We start from the raw sequence: 25,251 nt of genomic DNA, 5'->3' as shown, positions 1-25,251 counted from the left end.
TGTGAAGCCCCCGACAGGACCAGGAGAGCCGTGGGCGGCCGGGCCCAAAATGCCCCTTTACTTTACACCAGTGCAGGTCTTCTGTGAGGTCTGGGGACCTCCTGGAACCCCATTGATTGATAGTTAGTACCCCTAGGTCTGTAACTCGGTAGTACAGTAGCCTACAGACAGTTTGGGTCTCCGAGATAAAAAATTAAAAATATATATGGAGGACAGTGGGCAAATGCATAATTTGCATATTAAATTGGGGGTCCTTGAAATTAAAAAGTGATTTGTAATAATTATAAAGTTGACTTTATAGTGGGGGGGGGGGGGGGGGTGGGGGGGACATAACCTTTACACAAATATGGCCATGGGGCCGGTGTGTCATTAATACATTAATTAATTAATAAGACCAAATAGGCAGTCAGTTGACTGCTTGACTCACTAATAATCAGTCACTACACAAATATAAATATAACCACCAAGTAGGCTACTAGTTTTCCTAGACTACAGATCAACTGGCTAATACTTTGTTATAATCTCTCGATAACATGTGAAACAAGCAGCGGTGTTTTTCCTTTTTTGTCGATTGGTCCCAGATTGACTTTTCGTTATAACTGCTTCCCAACATTGGTCACAGATGGAGGGATGGGGCTAGTCTGGCCAGGGGTTGGGACTGGGAGGAGCCCATAGCCTCAAACTATCCATTTTCTCAGTGTTCTGCCTAGTGGTGAGTGACATGACATGAGGTTTCTTTCCTCGTAAAACGAAACTTTCTCGAGTCGTTTTATACATGAACGTTACGCAGCCGGATGCATTGAGCACATTTCCTTAAGTTCCAGCCCGTCTGTGTCGCAGGTGGTATTCTGAAAAGGACTGCCTGTGTGTAGACTCGAGTCGACGCCGACGCATCTTTATCCTTAATTATACAAGTTACAACTTACAAGTTACAACAACAGTGTAAAGTGTAGGCAGTATACTTGCACATCATGGTAAGTAGGATTAATTACGTATGCCTATCGATATTTTGGTTTACTGAAACTTTGTATGTTTTGTTATTGCATGGTCACAACTCACAAATATAACATTTATCGCGACTAATAAGCGAGGAAGAGAGTGGGCTGCTGCAGGGCACCTGTTAAAATATTGTTGTTCAGATATTTGTCTGTCAGACTCAGGTCTATATGTCTATGCCGCCTCCCCTGGTCTGTTACTATATTCACGATAAACTATTGTTGCATTACAACACTTTTCGTTTGGTATTAAGAAAATAAAACGCCCCGTCTGACAGCGCCACTCTTTCTTTGTAGCTCTCTCTCTCTCTCTCTCTCTCCAGCTCTGTTGAATTAAATGTAACATTCTCTTTTATTAGATTCATCTTCATGATCAATCTGTTCCTGTGGTGAAGTTGTAGCCAAGCATTGGAAGTTATAATGGGTAAGTAGGCTACATTAATGATTTATTATGATGACCAATGATGGCCCCTTGCAATTTGGATGATATGTGTAAAGGAAGAACAAACACAGCTTGTAAGATCAATTTTGAAAAAGTATAAATGTTGGAAACAGAATATAGGGGTAATAGTCTCCTCCGGAAGTAGGTCTATACATTGTTTTCCCATGCTCTTTTCTTTTTTTCCATAGTTTATCCAGAGATGGAAATTACTCAAATTTAATTCTGTACTTTTCCATACTCTCCATGGTTGTGTAGGTACCCTGAATTAAATATATCTTTAATAATAACCACTGATCACTTAAAATTATAGGGCTGTCAAATGATTACATTTTTTTAATCAGATTAATCACAGCTTCAAAATTAATTAATCATGATTAATCACCATTCAAACTATGTCCAAAATATGCCATGTTTTCCTGTATATTGTTGTGTAAATGGAAAGATAAATGACAGAAAGCGGATATACATTTGTTAACATACCTGTAGTATTCTGTTTATTTAACAAATCAACAAATAATTATGAATTATGAATTCATATTATTATTCTTATTAACACAGAGAGGAACATAACTTGAACTGTTTGCATAAGGGTTTGGAACAGTACTCAATCAACTGTCTCTGAATCTAGCCTACACTAGGCACTGTGGTTCATCCATATAACATTTTCAGTTTACAGAACTTGAATAATAAACTATATGCTCTCAGGCAGACAAAAAAGAGGAGCTCCGTTACTTTGAGAGAGCATCGATATATATGCACTTATAAATGGCGTGGCATGGAAAGAGAGAGAGAGCTCTCACACCTGCCAAATACTGCCAGGTCCATTTGGCTTATCAAAAACCCATTGCATTAATATTATCATGGCCTTGGCTGCATATCAGTGAGGTGTGTGTGGGGCGCAGAGTTGGGGTCCGTTACTCATAAAAGTAAGGCACTACATATTACTTTTGAAAAAAGTAATGCCTTACATTACTTTATTACTCCCTGGAGAAAGTAACTAGTTACATTACTCGTTACATTACTTTTGCGTTACTCCATAAAATCGCATGTCGCATTGTCACATAATTTACCACTTAACAAATCTTTATAATCCTAATAAGGAGGACATACACAACATCTTTCTTTATGCTCTTTACCAGGTTGTGGAGGAATAAAACAAAATGGGCCTTTCCAAAACGGTCTAGTGCAGTGGTTCTCTTGACCTTGTAAAACTTTTTCTATGCAAACTTCTAATCAATTCTTCAATCAATCAAATCAGATATATTCAAATAAAAATAATGAGACTGAGAGAAATCAGTAGCCTATATGTTCACAGTGCTTTAGGATCCCTTTCTTTATGATGTGGAGTTCCCTGCTCCATGCTCATTAAATGTAGTTTTTCATGTCGGCATATTTGGTTTATTCATCTCTGCATTAACTAACTAGTGATTGTGACTCTGAGAGCACATACATTCTACAACAAACAAGACCCTCCCAGCTGGCAGTGTTGCCAGGCTTTGGAAGAGAAACAAGCAGCCATGTCTATGAAAACAAGCCCAAAAGAAGCCTGACTAGGCTATTATACAACAAGCCCAAAGTCGCTTATAATAAGCGGACATGGCAACACCCCAACTGCTCCGTCTCTGTGACAGTGGGAGACTGGCTCGCTGTGAGCAGTGCTTCTGCGGAGATTTTAATACCGAACGAAACGACGTAAATTTGACATGTTCTAGTCCGCGACTCCAGCGCACCATTACTGTTCATGTTCAACTCATCTCCGTTGTGTGCATTAGTCCAAAGCAACACTGCTGAAAGCAGCCACATGACGCAATTAAGTAACGAGTAACTGCAGCACTAAAGCGACCAGTAACTGTAGTGTGATTATCAATTTTGGAGCAGTAGTGTCGTTATATTACTCGCTACCGACCAAAGTAGTGTCGTTACAGTAACGAGATTTTCCGTTACTCGTTACACCCAACTCTGGTGAGGCGGTATATGGGCCTTTGACCCATGGGTTGGTAACTTGGTACAGGAGTAGTGCAGGAGAAATGGTCAAAGGAGTCTTAAGAGTTGGCAGGTATATGCTCGTAGGAATGGATGTCACCTTAGTTAGGACCTGAGGGACCTAACGTCCTATAAGTGACCTGGACGGTCAGGAACCCCTTTTGGTGTTTTAAGCATTATCTTATACAAGCTCATATGAGCTTGTAGATCTGCTATTTTTGAAAAAACGTGAAAATGTCCTTGACATGAAAAAGGTTGAGCACCACTGACATATAGTAACATACAGTGTAGGTTTTTCAGAAAACTGTATATTTAGAATACTGTTTTTTATAGAATCGGCCTCAGGTCTAAATGGGTTAAAGCATGGGTTTTCAACAGGTGGTCCGTGGACCACTGGTGGTCCGTGAAGGTATTGCATGTGGTCCCTGACCATGCATTTAGTAATGTAGCAAAGTGAAGATTTGTATTAAAATGTATTGTATTGCACACAAGTTGAGAAACAATGCAGTAAATGACATGTTGACATATGATGACTCAAGAACTTACACCGGATTGCCTGGTTGAGTCACCATTATAAGGAAATGTGACCATAATGAATTGCACGTCGACTGCTCGCTCATACATACAGTAAGTTACAATGAACAGCAACATGATTTTAATTAATTTCCCCCCCACACCCTCCCAACACAACAGTGGTCCCCAGGTTGATTCTCAGTCAGGGTGGTGGTCCCTGGTTCATAATCAGTTGAAAACCCCTGGGTTAAAGGGATAAGTTCAGATAATTTTTTACTTAAGCTGTATGAAATACTTGCCATTAATTTAGTTGTTGCAACTGTATTAATTGATTGCCCGAGTCCCGTGGTGGGAGTTCTGCTCTGGTTTTGGTCAATATTAAGCAGTTCCTGTCATTTTGTGGCATGCAGTAAAAGTAAATGAATTCATAAAACTAATGTAATTTGTATTGTTGTTGATCTACCCCTCTATCACATGGAACAATGTATTGGGCGTAGTGATATGGACACAAAAAACATAGTTCCGTGTGATAGTAGGGTAAAAAATTAACAAAAGTTGCATTAATATTTTAGAAATAGTTCAACAATACAAATGACGTTATTTTTGGATTAATTTACTTTTAAGATGCGTGGACCCTAGTGCCCCCCACAAAATGACCGGAACTACTTGATATTTCACCAAAACCAGAGCAGAACTCCCACCACGAGACTCGGGCAATCAATTAATACAGTTCTAACCACTATATTAATGGCAAGTATTTGATACAAATCTGAACTATTCATTTAAGGTGATACATCCCCCATAAGCAGTACCGGTAGTTAAAGTAGATCAAACTGTTTTGCAGTTTTATGATCTGGAACCGACTTGGAAACCCTTCTCCTTCCGTTTGTCCCTCTGAGAAAACTCTGAGATTACACTCAGATCACAGCAGCGCCATCTAGCGGAAGTGGAAAATCAAATGTCTGAGCATTGTTATGCTGCACTGTGCATACCAAAGACTTGGAGAAGGCTCAGGTTCCCATACGTTAATTGAAGAATCTAATTGAACAGTCGTGCATGCTCAAATGGAAGTCCGCAACAGTTAGTAGGCCTCTCACAATTATTGCATAATCGCCTAATTGCAATTAGTTGAGATAATCGCAACTATTTTTTGCATTATCGTCAATCATTTCCATGTTGAAAAATGTTCATACATTTAAAAAAAATAACAGAATCAACTATTTCCACATATTTATTTTTAATTATATATAAATATCTTATATTGTCATATCTTCTCTGTGCAATTTTGACAAATTGTAACATTCAATTGTTAAATGCAAAAAACACAACTCGTTAATCACAATTATTTGTGTGACAATTAAACCTCAACTTATTTTGTAATCATGACAACTCAGTTAAGGTCGTTGCACACTGGACGTGTTTTGCGGAAAACCGATGGAAAAACGCAGCTGAAAATCGAAAAATGCAGCAGTGCAGAGACCATCCATCCATCTTCAACCGCTTATCCGTAGTCGGGTCGTGGGGGCCCGACTTCTCTCTCCAGAGCAACATTAGTGACTTCCTCCTGGGGGATCCCGAGACGTTCCAAGGCCAGTGAATCGATGTAATCCCTCCATCTGCGCCTAGGTCTGCCCCGGGGTCTCCTCCCAGTGGGACGTGCATCGAGGACCTCCCTAGGGAGACGCCCAAGAGGCATCCTAACCAGATGCCCGGACCACCTAAGCTGGCTCCTTTCGAGGTGAAGGAGCAGCGGCTCTACTCTGAGTCTCTCCCGTGTGACTGAACTTCTCACCCTATCTCTAAGGGAGATGCTAGCCACCCGTCGGAAAAAACTCATTCAACTTGTATTCACGACCTTATTCTTTCCGTCATGACCCACACTTCATGGCCATAGGTGAGAGTAGGAACGAAGATTGCTCGGTAGACAGAGAGCTTTGCATTCTGGCTCAACTCTCTTTTTTTTTTTTTAAGATATTTGTTTTGCGGCTTACGCCTTTTATTGATTTTTGAAGGGACAGACAGTAGGCTGACAGGAAACGGGAGAGAGATGGGGGGATGACATGCAGTAAAGGCCGTGTCGGGTCCGGGAGTCGAACCCGCGGCACACTGCGACTGGATTACCAGTCCGGTGCCCAGACCGTTACGCTACGGCCTGGGCCTGGCTCAACTCTCTTTTCGCCACAACAGCGCGGTACAGCGACTGCAATACCTCCGGCAAATTCTCCGGCTGATCTCCTTCTCCGTCCTCCCCTCACTCGTGAACAAGACCCTGAGATACTTGAACTCCTTCACCTGGGGTAATGCCTCATTCCCTACCTGGACTGCACAAGCCACCGGTTTCCTGCTAAGAACCAAAGCCTCAGATTTGGAGACGCTGATCCTTATCCCAGCCGTGTGCAGGGACCTAAATTAGTATCAAGTCAACTACCTAATATCCAACATTAGTATCATATAATTTTTGTTATTTTACAGTAATGTTATCTTCACAATATAAGACAAGTTATGTTTTGATAAACACTGAGCTACACATGGATACTCAAGGTTTTGAGGGTTAAATGTACACCCATGGTTTTACAGGGTACTAACAGTCACTACATTTCTGTGCTGCAACAGATCCGGGAGAGAAGGGGAGGAGCCCTCTGGAGGGAGAGGAGGAGGGGCCAGAGGGACAGACCCAGAAGGCTGAGTCCAACACGGCGTCCTCTCAAAGACCTGTCACTTTCAGCCACAGGTAATCACTACAGTTTTATTAAAAATAATATTAGTAATAATAACAAAATGGGTCATACACAAAAAGCCAAAGCTTGTTTCCATTGTGGTCCATTAATCGCTGCATTAATCAACTATAAATGTGCCATCCTTCCCTCCGCTTATCCCCCCCCCCCCCCCCCCCCCCCCCTCCCATCATCACCCTTCACAGTATTGGACCAATTAGCTCACCACCACTTGGGGTGTCAAAGTCTCTAACCCGGGAATCGAGATCTGTGGCAGAGGTAAGGTTACTTTTATTTGCCTCTATCTGACTTCAGTAAACCAGGCATTTAGTTTTGCTAGCTCACCACCATGCAGTGATGGACAACATTCAGTGGATCTTAGCTGGTGGCAGGGTTTTCCCGCTAGACACTTTTTGGGCCTGGCCACCTTGACCGACAGGATTATATTTTAGCGGCCAAAAATGCTCATAGCCATATTATAAGTAATGTCACAAGAATATGTGTAGATAGGCTACATGCACCAAAAACTAATAATTACACCGTGTTACATTACTACAATCTGTTCCTGTTTTATAGTTAACTAAATAATATATCTAGGGGAGAGCCGCCAAGGATGTAACATTTTGCACGTTTCATTTTTTTACTCAGAGATCCGTTTATCTACACATGTAATCTTTTCAGGCAACGGACCTACACATGTCTGCTACCATAAACCACTTCAAGTTATTTTTTTGATGAAACAGATCGGGAGTTATTAAACCGAACGTGGACGCTGTTTCAGTGTTACGTTTGCTGCGCATATCGGATTAATTGTAACGGCATGCATGATAAATGTAACAACGCTAAAAAACACCATTAAACATATCGTTTTCAGCTTAAAGCAATTATATTTCATTAAAGCAACTCCTTAGCATTGTTTTCATACCATGGATGTGATAAGAAAATGTATCAAAAATAAGGGAAATATTAAATAGTATCGGGTGTACCAGTTTGGGCTTTTTTTTATTTTTTGGTCAGTTCAGTGGGGAAATACATTGATTAAACAAACGTTTGATTGATTGAGTTGTACAATGTTATACAACCCTACAATAATTTTAGAATACACTACACAATACAATGCAATTTTAGAACATATAATATTGGCCAATATGTCAAATATGTAAATATTACATATAATGGTATTTAATGGAAGCGGACCATTTGTAACATATGTTACAAATGGCCCACTTTTGCAAGTTGTTCTTTGCCGTTGCTTACAGACCAGAATGAACGTGGATTCCGTCTAAACACGATGCAAACTAATGAAGAACATAAGCATGAAGACATCCATGTGGATTTTTATTCACCAACATCAAAGAAAAAAATTGTAGCACACATATACTCCAGGTGTAAAATTATACGCCTTTTGAAAAAAGTCAGTTTTTCGACAATAACTCCCCGTAGGATAAAGGTAAACACTTCAAACTTCCTGGGCACGTAGAGTACGTTGCTGTACACATACTGACGCGATGGCGTCATGGTGGCGTTGACCAATCAAGAGATAACGTCCATGTTACAACCGTGAAGCGTTACAATCGTGGCGGCTCTCCCCTACTCTATCATGCAGAGATGTCATTCAATGAAGTGGGCATGAGTGAACTATTTGTGTGACTCTGTTGCATCATTTAAACCCCGGGCTGGTTCTGTTTATCATAACACCAAGTGAACGTAGAAGACTCTGAGCTCTGTTCCTATGTTGATTAGAAGGAGACGCAGACAGCTGTGTAAAGCTAGATTTGTGCTTTGTCGTATGGCAGTGTTGAGTATCAGAAATAGCAGACATAGAAGCTCAGACAATGTGGCGCCTTGCAACGTGTAGTGAGCTTGTAGGTCGGATATTCTCAACACACGACACCAACGTACGACGGATAGACATGAAAGTATACAGTATACATTCATTATAGTTAAGTGTGCGTGCGTGAGTGCATGCGTGCGGGCGACGGGCGTGCGTCCTAAAGACTCACGATTACAGTGTATCTGTGTTTCTGTTTGTGTTCAGAGTTTGCCTAGGGAGGACACCGGTACCCATTCTCCTAGAGAGGACACCGCTACCCATTCTCCAGGACAGGCGATGCCACAGAACTCTGGTAAGTAACTTACCAGAGATCACACTGTTGATCAATGTGTGCATCTGTGGGCAGATAACGCACTGTTAAGGTAGTTCTCTACTGCATGACGTCGGGGGTGGTAAGTGTTGGAACGTGCCGAAAGCTTCCCAACCATCGCATAGCAGCGGGCTTGTTGTTGAGCCATAGGCTATTTTTCACCACCTTCCAACCTTCTAACCGACTGATCAGGCGACTTCATTGGACTGCCAGTCTTTAGTAATCTGTAGTTCAGTCAGACAACTCAAGGAGGATGTAATATATATATTTATTGATATAGGATAGTCAATGCAATATATTTATTATGGTTTGGCGATGTATTGGATCTGCTTTTTAGGTACTCAGGTCAAGCGCATCAGTCCCGACCATAGGGACTCTGAATCCCCCGTACCTAAACAGTAGATCCAAAACGACAGGTGGTAGCTGGGGTGGAGGTGGGTGAGCACTTTGTATACAGCAGCGCACAGTATACAAAAAGCAGCAGCAAGCAAGCAAGCAGGAGGATGAATGCAAAACCTTCAGTTAAAGTAGCCGGTATAAGAGATTGGGTGAGCGTGTGATTGGCTGAGTGAATCATGTGGATGAGAGCGCCGGCGCGCTGACTGAGGTTCCCTGACTGAACTTGCTCTGCGCATGTCTACGACAGGCGCAAATGCTCATTTCAGTCAGACAACTCAAGGAGGATGTAATATATATATTTATTGATATAGGATAGTCAATGCAATATATTTATTATGGTTTGGCGATGTATTGGATCTGCTTTTTAGGTACTCAGGTCAAGCGCATCAGTCCCGACCATAGGGACTCTGAATCCCCCAACAGCGCGAAACATCCGAAACCCCCAAAAAGCAGATCATCACCAACCCTAAGCTATACATGTGTACAACAGAGCACCTGTTGTTTCCTGAAACAGGAAGACCATACCGATATCCATTCCACGCAGAGACATGGGTCATAGATCAGGCATAGGTCATGCTAGCATTATGTGATGACTAGTCAATGTGTTCAACAGTACAGCGCCTGTTCAACAGTACAGCGCCTGTTCTAGCATTATGTGATGACTAGGTCGATGTGTTCAACAGTACAGCGCCTGTTGATCCCTGAAATCCAGGAGTCCTAAACGGTGTCCTGGTTCACTGCGCAAATAACCCAACCCGACCAGGATCACCGAAAGGGACATTCTATCGTTATCATTAATATCTGAAATCAGTACCCAGTAGTCTACCACCTGGAGCTGCAAATTTTAGCGTGCAACATGATCGCATGCATGATCATGATGCGGCAACGCTGCAAGTTCTGCCACAGTAATATGCAAAATACAGTTTTAAGAATTAATTGTACTTCTGTAGTAAGTAAGAAAAAATCTGTAGCAAATAACACACTATTCGCGACTAGTTAGTATTTTAGCCTGTAAAATATCTTTCGAGACTAGTCTAACATAGCTTTCGTAAGCAGCAGAGACCACCGGCCTAAGAAACAGAAAGATCATGCAGAAAAACTGTTTTAAGAGTATTAATAAGATCCTGCAGCATAAGGAGCAAAATAATGAATACATGTAGCAGCAGCAACGTAACCAACATAATTCAGAGCTCATTAGTTCTGAGCCTGAAAAAAGCATTCAAGTTTAGCAGAGCATAGCTTTCATCAGCTGCAGAAGACCACCAGCCCAAGCTTGTAGAGTGTAGCATTTGGAACTTTTGGTGCTGCTGTGCCGATCCTAAAGAGTGTGACGTGTAGCGATTAGGAGGCAGCCCACAGCCTTGACGCAGAAGAAGCAGCTTTTGCAGGACCGGCCATGGCTTCCCGGAATCCATCATGAATAGGGGCTCATGACATTGCGGATGGACAGCATGGCAGAAAATGAGGCATGGAAGAGAGAGGACAAGACTAGTGTTAGTTGCTGTCACAAATGAAATGAGTTGTTTGAGTGATTTTATGGTGGGCATCCAAGCAAAGTCAGAAGTGGAAATATCATGCATAGGATTCACCACATAGAAGGTATTAAACAAATAATCACTGAAAATCTGGAGTAAAGCTGAACGCCAGTTATAATGCCTTTGAGATTTAAAACAATTAACTAAAAGCACTACTATGATAGGATACACAGAAAGCAACTTGGAAAGATGAATAGGACCCTGCAACATACTGTAACCTCATGAGCTTGCAGCTGCAATTAAGAGAAGGCAGGAATAATTTACCATGGTTTGATTTAAGGTTACCAGGCAGCTTCGAAACCATCAGCATGGCCTCTGAGCTAGAACATGAAATTAAACAGGACAAGCATCTCTACGTTGACGAACCTGGAATTAGACAGCTCTTAGAATGAAATAATCCATAACACAGATCCAAGTTATACCACTGAGTAACGTGTCGATAGATAGAACAGAGGAGCGTCCTTATTGATGGGTGATGCAGATCCCTTCATTATGACTGATCCGTTTCCCATCCCAGGTTTTTATCCGACCAAAGCATGCTACCGCTGCTTATAAGGTAGCTCAAATAACACGGAAGACTTGCATCTGCCGGCAAGTATTAAATTCAGCCATTTATCTGCAACCCATCTCCCTTCATACTCTTCCCCCAAGACCGTAGAAGGAGCTGCGTCCATGTCAACATATCAAGGATACAGATGTTTCAACCGAAACACTACTTAGGTGGCTGAGCGACTGCATGTGAATATAGAATTAATAGAACAAAAGCAGCCTAGGTGAAGATGCGGATTGATTAACTGATGACCTGCCTCATGGTTTCAGTAGCAGCAGAACCACGTATACCACCAATGTGAGCCTATCCGATAATGGCTGCAGCTGCGATGAAGACTGTATGCGGCAACCCACAGGGAGGACCTTCCCAGCATCCAAGGTTCATCTCATCAGTATAAAGGCTGTCGCTCAGGAAATGGAGACAGAAGCAGCATGAGAACAGCTATGAATCGCTTTAAAAAGACATGGATATAGCTAAAGTTGACGTTAAGGCAAATTAGCTTCAGTCACAGTGTAGTATCATCTAAGCCGTAACACTGATAGAATTCAAATCAATCATTTAGCAGCAGTGTTAGCAGCGTGGTAACGCCATACCTCTTTTCCTGGCTGAGCATAGGAAACACGACGCCTCTGTTCCTGGGCTAAGCATAGCAGAAATGTTAGCAATGAGCCAATTCCTGTCTAAAGACAGACTGTGCGTTTTATTTAATGTTAAACACTTCCCTGGAGCACCATAAGTACTTACCTGTAAAACAGACCCATAGAGTAAGACGGAGTTACGAAACTCAGTTCACTTCATGGGGCCAGTTCAATGGCGCGGCTCTTCTTCTACAAATGGGTAGAAGGACAGAAGTAGGCAGAAATGCCTGACCCAGGCAACAGCCCAGCTTTAGTATTCTTAAATCCATTATTTTAGATTGTTTGTAGTAATCGTATGACAAACACATTACAGAGACTTTAGTCGTCCTGAATAATACTTTTAAAACATGTCATGTTGCACACATGCCTAAATAGCTTCTTATTTGCACTGCCGTCGTTGAAAACAATGTATTTGAAACTCCACTTGTCCGCCTTTCAGGCTGCATGAACAGTGCTCGGTTTCTGCCCGCTCATCGTAACTCTTCTATTAGATGGCTCTGCTGTAACCCTTGCCGCCTATTTCTCCAAGAGTAGGCATAGGCATCGAGTCGGGGTGCTTGAGGCCTGAAGCACCCACTGACACAATGGGCGCGTTCGGAAATAGCGCACTGTGCAATGCAAACAAATGGACGAGTGCGCTCCCGCACTGGGGCCAGTGGGGCGGGGGGGCACCCACTATCACTATCAATTCGCATCCTAAATACCTCATAATAGGCCTACTAAAAAAAATTGAGATTCCTGAATGTGCAAGCATCCACCTTATAGCCAGGTAAATCATTTATTTGAACAGCAGGATCAATTAGTTTATAGGTAGTTAGCATGAATCAATGGCATGATATTGATTCCTCCAGCCAAAAAATAAAAATAATAATATCCAGCATGGCTCTGCCCAACACTAGGTGCATGATACGGTACAATTCACACTGAAATATTCCTTGGGACCCAAGTGCCATGTGGGCCTATGCAACCAAGAGCAACCTCAATGCTCTCTCAGTTGCTCTGGTCAACTCCATTTACTTCTAACTGATGCTGCATTGGACGTTTCATTCTGATCAGAGAACTTGTGTTGCCATATTGGAAGAGACAAGCAGCTGGGTCAACGAAAACAAGCCACAAAACTATCTTGAATCATTATGAAAACAATCCAACGACGTCAAATAAGTTTATCATCATATAAAATTGAGGGTGCCTTGAATGAACCGCGGGTTTAAACAACAACAGACCCGGCAAGTGACTTAAATAAAACAAGCCCAAGACGCTTTTAATGTGCAGACGTGGCAACATACCTGACAGACGCGATGCGGACATACTCCGAGTAAACTAGTAATAGTGGCGACATTAGTGTTGACTCACTTGGCAACAATGGAATGCGGAAGTGCTCGTTCTATCTCAAGGGATAGTTCCAGCCAAGGAACAATGTTGGAACTATACAAAGCGTGTTGCCACTCTCCTACTCTACACTGTGGACAAATGCATGCTTTTAATCCCGTTGCCTTGAATCTATATTACGTCCACATATTGACTAGTAGCAGCCAAGACAAGAATGCGCACCAAGCGTGACCAGTCATAAAACGGATTATAAACTTTGGCCTGGATTTACATGTGAAGAACGCGGAAAGCAGAGCAGACGGCAAGTAAGCTGCTTCCTTGACTAGTGCTGTGAGCAGGACAGGACCCGACGTGAAATTCATTGGCTAACAAAAAAAAAGCGATCTCGGTGTGATCGAGGCACAACGATACAAATGGCAACAGAGGAGGACATTTAAGCAGCAGCTTCAACTTAATCTAGGTTATTTCCGTCGGTGAACAAAAGCAGTGCACGTTCTTCCAACCAATTAAACTCACTGACTTACCAGAATTGTATGAAAGCAACGTTTAGTGCATAGCCTAATCGCCCAGACGCCACAGCAATGGCGAGACTGGTGACATTAGCAGCAGTCGTAGAATTGAGCACTTTGTATACAGCAGCGCACAGTATACAAAAAGCAGCAGCAAGCAAGCAAGCAGGAGGATGAATGCAAAACCTTCAGTTAAAGTAGCCGGTATAAGAGATTGGGTGAGCGTGTGATTGGCTGAGTGAATCATGTGGATGAGAGCGCCGGCGCGCTGACTGAGGTTCCCTGACTGAACTTGCTCTGCGCATGTCTACGACAGGCGCAAATGCTCATTAGTCTGTTTGGTGGAGTGCTACCTTTATGGAATCACTCACTGCCACCAATCGCTCTGTATTTTCATTGGCATTGACCATTATATTATGGAGGTCGTAACGAAGACCTTTTTTCACAATCATTATAATCGACTTATATGGGAAAATGCAAAAACTCACATTCAAGTATTTTTCTATCAGAAACCATAATGACTACAGTTACAACACTTGGCGGGGAGGTTCATAACTGACTGTTCAGGCTGATTACACCTCAAAATACATACATCAATAATATGATCTATTAAATCACATTACAAGTACAGTAACTTCCTGTATTGATTGATCATCTCAACTGATTGTCCCTTTCACCTCACACATATTTTGTTCTGGTATCAACAAACAACCAATGCTGTTCTTTTGTCTCTGCCTTACAGCTGGTGAACCCGAGCAGCCTGAGAACTGGACAGAATCTCAGGTAAGCTCCTGGCTAAGAACTGTCGGAGTCAAAGAACAGTACGTCAAGAAACTTCACGAGGAAGAAGTTGATGGACGAGTTCTCCTCAAACTGAAGATGGACTATCTGAGGAAGGAGATTGGTATGAAATCAGGGCCTGCTCTTCTGCTAATCAATGAGAGAGATGAACTTATTAAAGGCCCTGTGACCACCCCAGGTCAGCAAAAGACATTAAGTGTCCCTAAAAGTAAAAAGGGAATTAAGAAAAATGAACAGAAATCCAGTCAATGTCTTCCAGGGGGAAATGAAGCTCACCCTGTAGATATTGTAGAGACAGATCAAGGTGTGCTAGGTGAAAAACAAACTGGCCAGGAACATTCTGTCTGTGTGTTGCCCTCAAAGGAGGACTGCAAACCACGACCTTTCGACAAAGAAGGCAGTGATTTTACATATGTAAAACACAGGGTTTTGGAGCCTGAGTCTGGTGTTTTTGATCTGATTAATCCTTGCCATGAATACAAGTCCTTTGCTACTGCTGCCTTATTGGACAGAGTACGATTACAAGCAAAGTTTGCCAAAGAGGTTCTCAAATTTGGTACTGGCTGTATGAATATGAGATCAAATGGCACAATTCACTTTGGTGTGATGGACAGCAGAGATGATGCAGGGTACACACACGGTGAGATCATTGGTGTCCCTGTGAAAGAAAAAGACATGTATGTAGATGCATTAGATCACATTGAGAGGAGCTTCACTCTCTCTGACAGTGAGCATGTACGCCAATGTATACGTCCACCCCGTTTCATTGAAGTGATTGATCGCACAAGTAGTGAGAAAAGCTATGTAATAGAGGTTGACATTGTACCATCCGTAAGTATTGTCAATGGCAGAGTGTATTCAGTTTGCCTACCAAACTTCAAAGAGGAGGCTAACAAAGTCCAATTTGAGAAAGGTACAATTTACCGGAGGGTGGGCTCAAAATCTGAGACAGTGATTGACAAAGACCAAAGTGACTTCTACCACAGAGTCAGAGATAGGGACGCTCAAAGGAAAGAAGCAGAGCATGGTCAGTCTTTTCGTACACCGGACATCTGCCAAGATCTAGGCAGAAAACTCACAATGCTTGTGACCAGTGGCAAGAAATTCATTGAAAAAGAGAAATGGTACATAATTGTAAATAACAAATTCAAACCAGAAGATCTTTGCAGCATTGAATGGCTACTCAACATGAACATATTCTGTGTGTTCGACTTTGACCCAGACTCAAATCACTCAGGCCTATGCAGTAGTTTCCTTCAGCACCATGCTGCAAATTTGCATTTTATGCAGAACTACAAAATCCCAAATGGTATGACAATTGGTGAATTTGAAAGCCACTTGCATCTGTTTGAGCAGACAAGCTGGATATTTTGCAATGGGCGCACTGACTACAAAGGAAACGAAAGCCACTGTGATGAAATGACTTGGACCAAAACAAAATTGACTCTCCTGAAGGAATCTGTGTCCTTGATCTGTAAACAAATCTTGCCAAAAGACACATTCCAGGTGCTTTTCCTTCTCACATCTCCAGTTGAGAAACCACTCTTGCACACCTTTTATGAGTTTTTCACTGATATGGAAGGCCATGATGACATAATTTGCATCTCTGAATCTGAGGAATACTTTCTGAAGTGGCAAAGCTATGCTGAAGGTTTATGTGAAGCAAAAGATGTGGACCGTTTCAGTGTTGTTGGGATGAAAATGAGCCACATTGATGGAACATTGCAGCAAATCCAACCAATAACATCACGAGCCACCAACCTTTTGCCCACGGTTGTAAAGGGGCAATGTGTTCTTGAAACACGCAAAGAAGAAAGGATGTATTCTCTTGAAATTCTGAGTATCTATCACTGTGATGAGACAAGTGAAGAATTCATCAAAGCAGAGAAAGCAAACATTGAACGCCAGTTCTACCGTGGGGGAAGAGTAGCGTGGTTGAACCTTTGGCTTGCTGAGCGGCGAGATGTTGTAGAGGTCATTGAAAGGGATGCTTATTGTGACATTTCTAAACTTCTCAGTGATACCTTGAAACAAAATACTGATCAGAGTTCTGTGATCAGCTTCAACATCTTCCATCATCCAGGTAGTGGTGGCAGCACTGTGGCGAGGCAACTGCTGTGGAAAAATCGGAAAGATCTAAGATGTGCTGTGGTGAATCCGTCATACCCTGCCTCGGTTGTCACGCAACATGCAGTTCAGCTGAGAGAGTATGAGGAAATTGATTTCCAGAAATGTCTTCCTGTGCTCCTTCTCATTGAAGATTCTGACAAAGAATATCTTGATGAGCTAAGGAATGAACTAGAGGTTGCTATGCATACCAAAAGAGTCCACCAAGGAAGTCTTTGTTTCATTTTGTTGAGCTGCAAACGATCCCATGATCCAGAGAAGAAATGCAAAGAATCTCCATTACAGAATGTTTCTGTCACTCACAAACTCTCTGATGAGGAGAAGAGGAAGTTTGCTAGAAAACGACAGATACTTGAGAAACAGTATGAGCCAGAATTCATCTTGACATTTGTCTTGATGAGTGAAGAATTCAACGATCAAAAGATTTCGGAGTATGTTGAAAAATTTGTGAAACATTTGCTTCAAGGCATTGATCCTGAATCTGTTGTCACTCGCCTCATTCTCTATGTGGCATTGCTTAATACATACGTACAAAACTCTTTCATTTCTCAGTCCCATTGTGAAGCTCTGCTTGCACTAACCATCCACATGGATAGGTTTCGCCGACATACATTTGAGAGAGCTCTCAGTGAACAAGCTAAACTGGTCTTCATACACCTACGCGACGAGAAGACTCACATTGCATCAATCAGAATCATTCATCCGCTAGTTGCCAAAGAAATCCTTCAACAGCTTCTTGGAGACCAAAAGAGCCAAAGTAGTTTGGCAATGGATCTGCTCCATGAAAAAGCACTTTTTGAGCACAGGTTCGGAAAGGAAGAGTATTTGGGTTTTTTGAGAGCACTGTTCTTAAGGCGTTACAGAATAAGCAAAGGGGATGAAACGGACAGTTTCTTTTCTCCTCTAATAGAGCATGTGTGTAAAACTGAAAAGGACCCAGAAAAGGCAATCACATTACTCACGGAAGCATACCAGCGTTTCAAAAGAGATGCATTTTTTGCACAGCAGCTTGCTCGTCTTCATTATAACTTTGAGAAGTTTGAAGAGGCTAAAGACTGGGCAGAGAAGGCAGCCAAACAGATGCCCAACAACTCGACCATACTAAATACAAAAGGTCAGGTGTACAAGAAATGGTTCAATGCCAAGTGTAAATTCATTGAAAAAGTACCCAAGACTGTGCAAAATACAGAAGATGCTGTGGACACTGCACTAAAAGCCATGGAGTGCTTCAAACAATGTGAGAAAGCAGCTGCCTCTGATGCAGGAACTATGAACGCTTCAGGATATTATGCTGAGGTTGAGGTTGGATGCAGCCTGCTGAAGTTGATGTCTTCATTGGAAGTGTTTTCAAACGCACACAATGGCCATTCCGAATATATGAAGTACTTGGTTACAGAATACATCCCTGAGGAAGTTAGAGAGCCCTGGGAGCGCTTACATGATCGTTTGAAAAATCTCCATAAGACAATGCAGGAAGCCTTTGAATGGATCTCAGAGGAACTCAGCTACTTCCAGACAGACTTCAGTGCAGATGAAGAGGACACCATTGATGGGCCAGAGATGAAGATAAACAATCCTTTGGCATGGATGGGGAAGAAATCTTCAGAGTACGGGAAGTACTTCTCAGACGCTTCACTTAGAACAGCTATGAAGCAGTGTCAGTCAAACCCAGACAGTATGACTCCATTCATGAAACGCATGGTTATTTGTCACCTTGGAGGAGGTAATATAACAACCATCCTCTCAAAGCTGACTGACCAGACGCAGAAAGAAAAGGATGCAGTAGCAAAACTTGAGACCATCCTAACTCTTTACCCGAAAAACCCATTGAAGGCCAACCTTGATCAAAGGGATCTTGTTAATTACATAATAACCCATCTAGCTTTGAAATGCCTATCTCCTCAGTCTCAAAAGGTAGCTGCTCTGAAAGATCTACGAACACTCAGTGACCAATTCCCAACTGAGAAAAGGGGATGTTTCCCTAGTGCACTTTTCTTGCTGACCTTGCTGTTTTGGCCAGAGGACAATGACACAGATCACGATAGAGAAACCAAATACGGAATTGTTCAAACGGCAGTGGAACACTTGAAAAGATCGTATGGGATAAAAATGAAGGACATTCCTCCACGAAAGAGAAGAATTTACACACATTTCTTTCTCACCAATGGTAGTGGATTGGACAAAATTGTCCATAAAAGCAAGGTTGAAACGATTACTAAGATGCTCTCAGTCTCTGAAAAACGAATGAAATGGTACAGCGGAGAAGCATGGAAAATGCCAGAGATTGCTAGGATGTTGAAATGTGTGTCTGGTTGGACTGAAGATGGAACCGTGTACCTTGAAGGTCCAAAGAAAAATAAGTTCACTATCCTCCCACTTTATGTGCCTTCAGTGCCTTCTGGTAATGAAAACATCACATTCTACTTGGGATTTACGTTCAGAGGACCTGTTGCAATGAACATTCAATTGAGCAAACAATGAAAGGCATCATTTAATTTGCCTTCTCCAAAGACTAGAACAATAGTTACATGTACGCGTCATACAGCAGACAGTTTATATTCCTGCGCTTATGCTTAAATTCCTAAAGTCCTCTTGTCTGAACTGAGGTCGTAGTAATCTGTAGGGGTCGTGGCTTCCGGGGCAATAAACAGGCTAGATGACAATGCCATCTCGGTAATGACAACTTCATCTTGGTGAATGTGGTTTAACATTATTTACCTAAACCAAGAACAGAACACAGCGTATACGCTGTTTACTTTCAGTGCCCATTAGTCTCACATATTCATTTTCAAGTAGCAAATAAGGGATTATTATTAGTATAATGTTTTATTTTCCACTAGACAGTAATCACTGAATGTCCATGCATACAGTAAATGTTGTACAGATAGGCTATCATGATCAAGATTCAGATCGTTGAGACAAACTCTGAACAATATGCAACAAATGCCTGTAAGAAAAGAAAATAAGGCTTAAGTTATAATGCACATAACATGCAAGAGTATACATGCAGGACCTTTCCAGATTGTATGTTAAACTCATTCATTCAAGATATGTTTTGGAAATGTGCCTTGTTTATGTTGTTATTGTCAGGACAATTCTCCTTGACCTTAATTGAACTTTGTTCGTCAACCAGAGACTGATGTACTGGACATTACATGAAATTAGATGTTAACAATGTTATTGCTGATACTTTGTCCAGAGTGTCATTTTCACAGATGTCACATGATTGTATTATAGTGTGAACATTCTATGGTGAGGTAACGTTAAAACCGATGTTTGATCTCATGGGAAGGGCTGTTCCATTGCACTGATTTAGTGATTTTACTCTGGCCTAATTTTGGAAGAGAGCTGTCTCTTTCCATGGGTTTCAGGTCTGCCATGCTCTCTCTGCCTCCACCACCCACACCTGAATGTCATTTGCTTGTCTGCTGTACAGTATATAAACCCACAGAACCGGTCCTCCTTGCTAGGCCACAATGTTTGTTTTCTCCTGCTTTTGTTGTCAGTTAGGGAGGCTATTATTGTTTTTCTGTTTGATTCAGTAGACAAATTGAGTTTAAATGTTCTAGTTAGTGTGGGTTTTATTTTATTATTTTGTCCTTGGATACCCTGCTATCTCAATTGCTTCCATGTATGCAATTATAACTGTTTTTTATATCCGTTATTGTTTCTGTAAATAAATGTTAATAAATCTTATTACATTTAAAGTGTTTCGGCAACGTTTTCTTGTAATGTTGGGTTTATCTTGGTGAATGTGGCTTAACATTATTATGTAAACCAAACTATGAACAACCATATAACAAATAAATGCTTATAATACCCATAACATGCAAGTGTATACATGCAGGACTTTCCCATAGTGCACGTTAACTTCACCTTAAAGGACAACTTTAAGGTTCATGTTTTAGGTTGTAAGTAAAAGATGTGTGTTCATTATTTTTCATTTGCTGATTTATTTTGTTTTAGGGTATTTAGCTGTCTTTGACAGGGGGGCGGGGGCATTCGAGCATGGGGCTAAATATGTATTTTTTTGTATTTTTATATTTTGCTAAATGTTATAGCGATTTATTTTATTGTTTACTCTAGTCCTACTAGACCCCAATAAATTATATTTGGCCACAAAAGATCATGGGATCTACTGAATGTGTCAAACTGACATATTGAGCCTATGACACACAGTGTGGCTTCCTCCCCCAGTAGGCTACCTTCACATTCAGTAGATCCTGTGATCTTTTGGGGCCGGATGTAATTTCCTGGGGTCTAGTAGGACTATAGTAAATAATAAAAAAAGAAATTGCCATAATATTTTGTAAAGAAATACGTATTTAGCCCCATGTCCGAATGCCCTGCCCCCCTGTCAAAAATGGCTAAAATGAAAGAAAGCAGCAAATGAAAAGAAAATTACACTCATCTTTTACTTTCTCTAATAACAACCTAAAACATGAACCTTGGTTGAAAAAAACAAAAGTTGTCCTTTAAACAGTGAACCAATTGTTCGATCCTCACCTCAACCAGAGACTACATGTTGTGGGCATTACATTAAAACGGACACAAGAAAGATGTAAATGTTATTGCTGATACTTAGTCCAATAGTGTAATTTTCTAGCCTGATTGTCAGACTCCAGTGAGCCTCCAGTGCGCTCAGTCGAGTGGGCGGGGTCTATGGCATAGGCGGAGCTTGAAGTTGACGCTGGGGGGTGCGACTGCTTGGCCAACGACACCCGATTTTTTTAACCTTTATTTTATTATTTTAGCGTTTTTACAATGCCCTAACCCCTAAAAATGAGTTATTTAGGTAGTACAGCAGCTCACACACATGCACTACAGCCATACAGCGAGTCATCATATCATGATAAGAGAGATGATTACAAACTACAGTCAGAAGCCAGAAGGTATTAAAGTTAAAAAAAAAAAAAACTTTTTTTTTTTTCAGGGGGTGCAGTGCACCCCCTGAACCCCCCCAAGCTCCGCCCATGGTCTATGGGCTAGTAATTTTCATCAATTCCACATGCTTGTATTATAGTGTGGACATGCAAGTCAAGTATTGGTGCCTAATACTCATTTCAGATCATGATACATAGCTAATTTGTTAAAGAAAAGTAACACTTAAGTGAAGTAAAATGAGCTAAAAACATGTTTCTTACATAATACAATGTCACAACCTAATTGTAATGAAAAGGTAAAAACTTAAAACAGCACCTTGGCCCAAATGCTCAGCGTCAAAAACTATCAACCCACCCACCCCTAAATTGGAATAATGCCAGAAATGGGCAAGACTAAAAGAAATGCACTAAAGTTTCAAATTGTTACAAAATATGGTAGAATATATTTATTAAAATACCACAGTGTGTCACAGCAGGTGTCATTTGTACATCAAACTTTGAAGCATTGTATGGAAACCTGTCCAGCTTGGGAATCTGAATCGGTGTACTTCACAAAAACAATATGGAGGTTCCGTTTAGGCAGCAGACATGTGGATCAATTAAGTTTGTAGTATATAAACTATATGTCATGTTTCAATTACTTGATTGGGGTCTGCTTATAGAGCATTAGTTGACCGCGGCGCGAAACAGAACGGCCAAGCATTGCGCATAAGTTGTGCGCTCTGCTCGCGCACAAGTAGGCCATTCATGGCCGACTTGTATGCAAAGTGCAAGTTGGCAGCTTGTGGGCGTGATTTCGCTGGACCAACTGAAAATTATCCAATTATTTTTTCCCATAGAGATGATCATTATTTTAATTATTTTAATATCACGAGTCACGACAAGGTGTGCTTAGAGTGCTAAATAGGACTCAAAAATGCAGAACTAACAGGAACAGGCAGTGCAGTGAAGATGCAAGAGGTTTATTTCCCACGAACCCACACAGGGAAATCACGAGAAACACTAGGAATGTCACAAGGAACTTCAATGTGGCTATGACTATGAGCTGGCTGACTCAACTAAGTGTGACATCATGGACTAATATTTGGGAATGGCTGACGTTGGGATTCCATATATGGGTATAACTATAGACTATAGAGCGTCGCAGTCCTGCCCCCTTTTATGACGACGAGTGGCCCGGGAGAGAATTTCCCAATTAATTGTTCCTATAGACGTTTCAAAAAGTATTAATTTAAAGACCTGTAAGCTTCGGACAAAGCCAACTCGGATGATGACAAATCATCACAGTAAACAACAAAAGGTGTACCTAACCCTGCCCGTTTTTCTTTCTAATTATTTGTTCGGCCCAAAGAATTGTATTTATTGTCATGATTTGTCAGCAGCCGAGTTAGCTTTGTCCGAGAATGTATAGGTCTTTACTTTCTGAAACGTCTATGGGGAAAATTAATGGGGAAAATTAATGGGGAAATTAATGGGGAAATTAATGGGGAAATTAATGGGGAAAATTAATGGGGAAAATTAATGGGGAATTCTCTTCCGGGCCGCTCGTTGGGGCGGGACTGCGACGCACGCACTATAGTCGACACATTGTGACATCACCGGGATGACGCACGCATTAATTGATGGCAGTATAAAAATGTACAGAAGAGAGCCCAGATTTAATCTGATCTCCTTTTCATGAGTCAAGACTCAACATTTCAAGACCCTTGAGTCCTGCACCTAATAATTAGTATTCTCTCAGCACTACCCAGGATCCAGACACATTGGATTGAGATACTAGTTTCCTTGGACCACACAGCTTAGATATATCTCGTTATAAGTTCTGATGAAAACAAAACAACAGCCCAAATGCCGTCGGATTTTGATAAGGACGCCTACCCGGAACCTCCTCGCCAGACCCCGGTCGCAGAGAAACAGACAGGACTGCCAAACCCGGCCCTGTTTGTGACCAAACTCTTCTACTACTCTGTGGATCTCCCCGTCACCACGTTCAGAGGTGTCGTGGAGAAGATCCAGGCTGGCGACAAGTCCGTCTACTACCACCAGAAGTTCCGACGTGTTCCTGAGCTGACCCAGTGCCAGGAGGGGGATTTCCTCTGCTACTACGAGGCCGAGATGCAGTGGAGGAGAGACTACAAGGTGGACCAGGAGATTGTGAAGGTGGTCCAGGACCGTATGAGGGCCTGTCACCAGAGGGAGGGTCACAGTTATCAGCAGAACTGCATGAAGGAGCTGCAGCTTTTCAGTGATGTCGCCATGGCCTACAATTCACGCTACGGCGACCTGGGAGCCTACGCCAGCGGAAGGAAATGTCTAATGAAGCAAAAAGAGAGAATGATGGCAGCTCAGGCTCAAAGGTCCTAGTTAAAGAACCCAATTTCATGTTCTGACAAACATTTGGGGGTCCATTTCTAATATCCTCACAGCCCACCAAATAGTTTCTTATATAGGCTACTATTTACTATAGCCTATGTATATAATCAATGAATTGACACAAAACTTCTTATAGATTCATTTTTTGAGGGTTGCTAGCACAACCTTTGTCCTTCACAAACATTAAATTCCCCTTGACAATGAATGGACAATTTTACATCATAGTGTCTGAGCAAATAGACAGTGTCTATTTTACGTTATGATGATGTACGATGGTAAGGGCGCCCCTCACTTCACAACATGGGTGTGATCTTTATAATCAACTTAATGCATTAGCGCAAAATAGCGTTTAAAAAAAATCACACCCATGTGAAGTGATCTTACAACATCAATTAACATAATGTTTGTGCAACGGGTGCTAATGTTTGTTTAAGTCATTTCTAACAAACATTGTTTTTGAGGACAGGGGCACTAGCCCTTCCAACAGGCAGCTTTCAAATAATAATTGTTCATTACAAATAATCAAATTTCAAAGTTAATAATTGTGATATTAAGATTTGAAGTAATAACTCAACATATTATGTTGGTGCTAATTATCAGCCTCCCCTCCCCTTATAATAATTTTATCCTAACTTATTAAAACCTTTCTTATGTGTCAATATAGTGGAAGTCAGAATTCAGAAATGGAACCTTCAAATTCCCATATAGACGAAGCCACAGATGGGAAATGCCCTGTTGGCCAGGTGTAGCTAATCGGCTTAATAGTACAGTAGGCTACACCTCAGTAATGGCTGGCCCAGGGCACCCCTCTATATGGAGCCTGCTGTCATCACTGCTTTGTGTAATATCACAAGCTCTCACATACAGTAGGCTACTGTGTGAGGGCGGTAACTGGGTAGAGAGGCGGTCTGGGAACCTGGATTAAAGTCCAGGCCAAGGCTATGTGAAGGTGTCCCTTGAGCAAGACTCAGAGGGCATTATCTTGCACGCCGCCTTATGCCTAAACCTATTATAGCCATATTTAACTATATTGAAAAACATTTTAAAAATAGTTCAACAAGCCCATATGCATCGACACGTTGTGAACTTGTAGATCGGCTATTTGGATAGGGGCACTTAGCTGTAAAGCTGTAAATAAAATGTCTTCCCGTGGTGGGATGTTTTTGCAACAATAATGTACATTGTCTGTATAGCCAGACGATGTACACTGTTGTCTGGCTTTTCAGACAATGTAATTGTTGCACTGGACAATTCCTGTAGAGAACACATTTGTGTTATTTTCTCGTGCGCACATGATGTAGGTGGCCAGGTGTAGG

The 25,251-nt window shown here is 41.6% G+C and overlaps 3 protein-coding genes across 3 annotated transcripts in view; 2 read left to right on the top strand and 1 right to left on the bottom strand.

The window, feature by feature from the left end:
- LOC310869948 (hydroxyacylglutathione hydrolase, mitochondrial-like) overlaps positions 1-25,251 on the bottom strand; it is a 477,037-nt gene that overhangs the window by 318,366 nt on the left and 133,420 nt on the right. The window lies entirely within an intron of this gene.
- On the top strand, positions 1,293-19,488 carry LOC310869935 (sterile alpha motif domain-containing protein 9-like). Its single transcript, XM_083780924.1, has 5 exons — positions 1,293-1,419; positions 6,547-6,664; positions 6,854-6,926; positions 8,686-8,773; positions 14,494-19,488. The coding sequence occupies exons 1-5, from the start codon at positions 1,416-1,418 to the stop codon at positions 19,158-19,160; spliced, it is 4,950 nt and encodes a 1,649-aa protein (XP_083637050.1). The 5' UTR covers positions 1,293-1,415; the 3' UTR covers positions 19,161-19,488.
- Positions 23,411-23,926, top strand: LOC310868643 (NADH dehydrogenase [ubiquinone] 1 beta subcomplex subunit 10-like; the record flags this gene model as incomplete). Its single annotated transcript, XM_083779100.1, has 1 exon — positions 23,411-23,926. The coding sequence occupies one exon, from the start codon at positions 23,411-23,413 to the stop codon at positions 23,924-23,926; it is 516 nt and encodes a 171-aa protein (XP_083635226.1).

This window comes from Protomyctophum parallelum (assembly GCF_964188405.1).
Source record: "Protomyctophum parallelum genome assembly, chromosome: 13".
NCBI classification, from domain to species: domain Eukaryota; kingdom Metazoa; phylum Chordata; class Actinopteri; order Myctophiformes; family Myctophidae; genus Protomyctophum; species Protomyctophum parallelum.
This window is presented reverse-complemented; position numbering and strand designations above follow the sequence as displayed.

Bases quoted from the DNA above. Each gene is read 5' to 3' on its own strand.
- LOC310869935 (XM_083780924.1), top strand. The intron at 6,665-6,853 runs GTAATCACTACA...CACCCTTCACAG, and splicing joins CCTGTCACTTTCAGCCACAG to TATTGGACCAATTAGCTCAC. The intron at 6,927-8,685 runs GTAAGGTTACTT...GTTTGTGTTCAG, and splicing joins AATCGAGATCTGTGGCAGAG to AGTTTGCCTAGGGAGGACAC.